Source organism: Nicotiana tabacum, chromosome 6, assembly GCF_000715075.1.
Source record: "Nicotiana tabacum cultivar K326 chromosome 6, ASM71507v2, whole genome shotgun sequence".
Taxonomy (NCBI): domain Eukaryota; kingdom Viridiplantae; phylum Streptophyta; class Magnoliopsida; order Solanales; family Solanaceae; genus Nicotiana; species Nicotiana tabacum.
In genome coordinates this window covers 91,101,034-91,106,743 of record NC_134085.1, presented here as the reverse complement: position 1 = coordinate 91,106,743, position 5,710 = coordinate 91,101,034, and the positions used below count along the sequence as shown (strand labels likewise).

General features: G+C 34.4%; 1 protein-coding gene across 1 annotated transcript; it reads right to left on the bottom strand.

Moving 5' to 3' along the window:
• LOC107820294 (beta-galactosidase 13-like) lies at positions 1–4,944 on the bottom strand. The gene is made up of 18 exons (XM_016646555.2): positions 4,674–4,944; positions 4,255–4,350; positions 4,057–4,169; positions 3,913–3,979; positions 3,717–3,809; positions 3,393–3,536; positions 3,158–3,252; positions 2,962–3,067; positions 2,811–2,895; positions 2,619–2,737; positions 2,375–2,539; positions 2,087–2,265; positions 1,878–1,987; positions 1,665–1,774; positions 1,458–1,565; positions 1,047–1,154; positions 787–932; positions 1–549 (listed from the first exon to the last, which is right to left on the bottom strand). Exons 1-18 carry the CDS (start codon positions 4,848–4,850, stop codon positions 75–77), a joined length of 2,496 nt encoding a protein of 831 aa, XP_016502041.2. The 5' UTR covers positions 4,851–4,944; the 3' UTR covers positions 1–74.
• Between the last annotated feature and the right edge of the window lie 766 nt (positions 4,945–5,710).

The following is a 5,710-nucleotide window of genomic DNA, read 5'->3' as shown; positions in this document are numbered from 1 at the left end:
AAAATAAGTTTGAGAGAATCAAGGTCTAGCTACTAGTAGTAAGATATATTTTAAAGAGGATGGCTCTAATTATTCTATGGAAGCCCACACTTTGCTTGGACGGCCAAAGTCTTGAATGTATTAGGGCAAGGATCCTTGCTTAGCTCATCAAAAGCTTCTCTCTCAACTGGGATTGCACATGTATTCTTTCCTAAACAATGCTGTTCTACAACTTTGAGACTGTTGGGAGAAGTGCAATTCCCAAGATACAAGTTTCCACAAGCTCCATCAGGATTACCATAGCTAGCAAACTCAATTTTCTTGATCACTTGATTGTTTTCTGGGCAAGCTAATTGAGCTCCTGACTTTAGATCTTCCACGATAGCATTGAATTGACTTCCGGACCTCTCAAAAGACTTAACGCTAGGAGGTCGGTACTCAGAGATGATACTGCAGATTGTGTCTCTGTTAACTGTTTGGACTTTAATGGTTTCTGGGAGACCTCCAGTTTCCTCAAAGATTACTAGGAGATTATCCTTTGGCTTCAAGAAAGCTCTTGGAATATGATACCTAAAACAATAATATGTTTTATGATATATAATTATTAGATATAATTAAGTACAAACATGTTCTTGGCCGCATAATTCAATATAATATTAGAGCACGTTAAGATTTAATCAATTCTCACTGTTGTGTGTCATTAAAGACAATTTAAACTTGTTTGGCTATGAAAAAGAACCAAAATTATTTTAAACTTTTAAATGAGATGATCACATAATTCTAACACATATTAATGCTTGTACTTACTCAGATTGAGTGGGCTGTCCAAGAGGGGAAAGGAATGATACCCAGTAACGACCAAGGCTATTACCATTGACCCACATCATACCCTTTTGCATTTTGTCCATCTTTAAGGCTACTGGATTGTTGCCTTCAGGGGCATCAAAGTAGGTCTGTAACCCACAAATTAGAAATGAACACATAGTTAAATATGGACGATAAATTTAATCTTGATGCTTAGAAATTACGCATAATTAAACAAAAAGAAATTACACTTCTGTACTTACCTTGTACCAAGTGATAGGTCCTGGTGGAGGACCAGACACAGGAGTCCACTTCACTTTCTTCGCACCTTCTTCTGTGAATATTTGTTCTTTTTCACCGGATATGCCAACCTTTAAAGTAGCCAACAATAACCATGTTATGTTATACATCTTTAAGTTTGTGAAGCATCAAACATTTGAATTTCACTTTTCTATAAATGAATTAAGTTATATATGCATTGACACCGTAAAACTATTTACACAATCAGTATAGTTTAACCTATTATAAACATGTCGGGTATTTTTTATCAAGTTACTAATTAATTAATGCCTAACTTAGAAATTTACCTATAATTATCTCATAAGAAATAATACTCCTATTTTTTAAATATGCTAGTAAATAGAATCTAAACTCAAATACAAATACATGTTTACCTTGTGTCCCCAGTTGTTTAGGGTTATGTCAAGGGTTCCAGCCATCAAGCCTTGTAGAGTTATACCTCGGGGTCCAGCAAACCTCTTTTCCATATAAGCTCCGCTATTCTGCATTCATATATATCGTATGAGCTCTTCCTCTTTAAAATTCCTCGTTCTTATTTTTGTAAAGATTTATTTTGAAGTTATTGTTAATGAAATGAATACCGGAAATCCAATTGTCTCAGCTAAAAGGGTGATGTGGTTAGTTCCAGGTTTCAAGATGACAGGTTTCTGGAAAACAAAGCTCTTCTCAATGTTGTTACCGTGTCCAAACCCTGAAATTAATTTTATTACCAACAAATTCAATAAGTAATCTTAACATAGTTCTGTGAAAATAAGTTGACATTTTGATATTTGTCAATAAAAGGTGTCACTCACCAACAAACTCGCCATTAACGAAGGCTGCCAATGCGTGACCCATACTTGCGATTGACATGACGGGGAGGATGTCAGGTCTCATGGGCAAGTCATGACGATTAAAGTTGATGCTGTGATTTGTAACAATTTCAGTATTAAGATAACAAACGAAATTGATAATAGTAGTAACAATTAATAACGACAACAACAATAACAACGAACATAAGTACCTTGTGCTGTACCAAGCATAGTCTGAAGTATCTTTTGTCAAACTATAGAGCTCCAGGGGTTCTCTGTTCTTAAGTGGCAAGTCATTGATGGTTGGAACTTTCTCTTGGTACATTTCCCATTTGAGATTCTTTGCTTTCTCTGATGCTATGAAGTTCCTTGAATTATGTTGGGCAACAACCTGTTTTCACCATTATAAAATTAGAGTTGATATTTTTTGTTAACCTTGATTTTTCAAATCAATAAGAAATGAAATTTTTGGACTAAATAATGTTTTTATTTGATGTTACCGTTTGGGTGTTGTAAACAACAGTCTTGCAATCAGGGAGAATGCTAACAGACTTCTCAGGTAAGTAATATTCTTGATCCCTGAATTTAATTGTGGATGGTAACTTGGTATGGTTATTGGTCAAAAAGGCAGCACAATCGCTTCCGGGCTTCTCCCAAACTGTAATCTGCAAAGTAATTTATAGAAGTAAAATTCAAGCTGATTTTGGTTGGGTTAATGCATGCAAAGTGCAAACCTTTGGTTACCTCGAGGTCTTGGCTAATCTTTTGAACAGTGGGAGTTCCCCAAAGGAGAGCCCTTCTGGACAGTCTTATAGCTCTGTGCAAGTCTCTCAAGTGACTCCATTTGGGTTCCCTCTTCAAACCTAAAATAGACATAAATTAAACTTCTTGATCCAAGTGTTTTAATTAGTTAATCTTAAGGATGAATTTAATTACCAAATTCATCAAGGGGAGCTTCATCATAATAGCGAGTCGTCACAAAGGAAGAGCCTGTTCTTCCAAAGTTGGTGCCACCATGGTACTGAAGTACAAGAAATAATTAAATTTTTTTGTCACATTCAAAGGTAAAATATTATGGAATGAGTACCATGTAATAGTTTGTTAGAGTTCCATTCTTCGCAAAGAAACGAGCTACAGAAAATGCAATATCTTCAGCTGCTCTTTGTGATGGAGGGTCTCCAAATGTCCTATATCTGTACGTAATTCAAAATATTTGTAACATACACTTAATATTACCCATAATTTAATTAGTAGAAAGACAATATATATATATATATACTTACTGCGCAGTCCAATTTTCAGTCCACAAAGAAGGCTTGTTGGGACCATTGGGACCTGTGAAAGTATCTGCACAATGCCTTCCATTGCATGTGTTGATCTTGAGAAATAATCAAAAAAGAAAAAGGAGAGAAGTGTGATCAGTTCTAATATAATGGTTTTCCAATACATTTGAAGTTACATTATTTTTCGCTTTCTAAAAATTAATAGTAGTAATTATTTTATTAAAAGAAAACCTACCACTTGTGGAGGGGCATCCTTTTGCTTGCACATGACCCAAGGGACTCCATTGTACAATCCAGTAGCCATATCAGCAGCCCACTTTATATACTTCTTTCCATCTTCTCTGTAAGCAAGCTGGACATTGTTGTATTCGTTTTCAATCTGTTAAGAATTAAAAATATTCATAAGGACACTGATGAAATACCAAGGTGTAGAGGAATATGCATGGTATATACTAGCTATTGTTTTGTATACTACTTAAAAAGAAAAATTTAATAACTTTACTTAATAAAAGAATTTGTTCTCGTTTATCTCTTTCGAGCAATAGATATGAGAAGGGACCTGAGCCATGATAATGGGGCCTCCTTGAGGCGCGAACAACTTCTCCTTTTTCATCAAGTCAATCACCATTTCTGCATATTTTTTCATGTGGTGCTGCAAAGTGGAAAAATTACAAACAAGGAATAAATAAACAAGAATGAACAATTAAAGCTACTTCATATTTATTTAAGAGCATTATATATATGTGAAAACATACCATGAATGGTTCGTTATAAGAACGGAATGTGATATTAGGAACCTCTCTAAGCCAGTATGGGAATCCACTGTTCCATGATCAATAAGCAAAAATTAGAAACACTCCATTAGCAATTAATTAAATGGAATTATATATAATATATACCCTTGATTCCATTCAGCCTCGATGTAAGGTCCAACTCTTAGGTTCACATATAAGTCTTGCTCTCCTATCATCTTGATGAATTTCACCAAGTCATAGTTTCCTTCAAAGTTGAACTGTACATTCACAAGTGGGAGATGTTAACTATTTGGATAATTGATATATTCTTTAATGCATGCATGAACAGAACATAGATGTTACCTGCCCTTGAACCGGCTCGTGTATGTTCCAGAAAACATAAGTCTGAATTAGATTCAGACCTCCTTCCTTAGCTTTCCTTATGATGTCATGCCACATCTGATCAATCCCAATATTAACATAGTTTCATGAGTAAATATTGTTAAAAGAATCATGTATTATTTTGGCAGATACAGCAATCCCAACAAATATTTTCTTGCACTTAGTATTTATACTAAATTAAGTAATTTGATTATGAAGTCAAATATAGTTTTATATGGCAGAGTACACATGTCTTGCATTCATTTTGTTTCATGCAAGCGCGGATTGTATGTAACTTTTTCTCTCTGGTCCAACGGATTCGTCCAATCTATTATTATGCTTTACATATCATGTCCGAGACTTATTTAAAATGTCAAAAAGAGGCTAGATTCTGAAGTCACCTCAGGAGGGCTACGAGGGTAATGAATAGAACCAGAAAAGAGCAATTCCCTGTTGCCATTGATGATCATTGAACGACCGTCGTAGGTGACACCACGAGGCTTCTCATCAGCGATTGCAGAGGCAACAAAAAAGGAGAGGAGGGCTAACGCTAGGAACTGACTTATTGGTATAGTCATTTTTCCTCTCGTTCTTTAGCTTTGCAGGGACAATAGAAGATTGTGAGCTAGTGCAACGACGAAAAGAGAAGAGAGAAAGAAAGAGAGAGCTAAATGATGCCCCTTCGGTAAATGGAGGAGGCACCCAGAATAGCCGTGTTAAAGGAAGGCATGCATGTACTAATTATAGAGAGCAAACTGCGGCAAATATAGGTGTGGCATGATTTTTCGGATTTTTTTTATGGTCTTTACTTTTCGTTGATTTTGGTATTATGGTTTCTTTCTACCTCCATTTTTTTCTCTACACTATTCAATGTAGAATGATGATGAAAGGTTTTCATTTAATGTTCTTTTATACCTTTAGGGGAGTAACTTCAAAATAGTTTCTCCGTTCGTCACACACACAATTTGTGTGAGTTTGGATATACAATCTTCAAATTTTTTTAAATAAACTTTACATATTAGAAACTACATAAAACGTACTATAAACTATAATTATTAATAATTCAAAATATTACAAGACATATAAAAGAATTCGATCAAAGATAAGCATATCACATATAGTGAGATAGAGAGAGTAGTACCCAAGTTCTCCTTTTCTATTTTACTGTTTTGTTTTGAAACTTCACAAAATTACGTAGGGGCGGCCCAACAAGCTTTGTGGCCTAAAGTCAAACTTTTGTGAGGAGCCTTAATTTTTTTTTAAAACAAATATTTATTTATTTGAAGTCTACTTTTCTAGCGTTTCTTAAATACGAAGTTATTAATAATTTTCTTATAATCAATAACTCCTAATAAGTCTTTCTTAATTGTATATTACTAATTTATTTAATCTTTCTTGAGACATTCATAATCTTAGGTAAGATTTTATCAATTTTAAT

Bases quoted from the DNA above. Each gene is read 5' to 3' on its own strand.
- LOC107820294 (XM_016646555.2), bottom strand. From the start codon at position 4,850: ATGACTATACCAATAAGTCAGTTCCTAGCGTTAGCCCTCCTCTCCTTT. The intron at 2,738-2,810 runs GTAATTAAATTC...TGTCTATTTTAG, and splicing joins AGCTCCCCTTGATGAATTTG to GTTTGAAGAGGGAACCCAAA. The intron at 1,155-1,457 runs GTAAACATGTAT...GCTACTTTAAAG, and splicing joins TAAACAACTGGGGACACAAG to GTTGGCATATCCGGTGAAAA.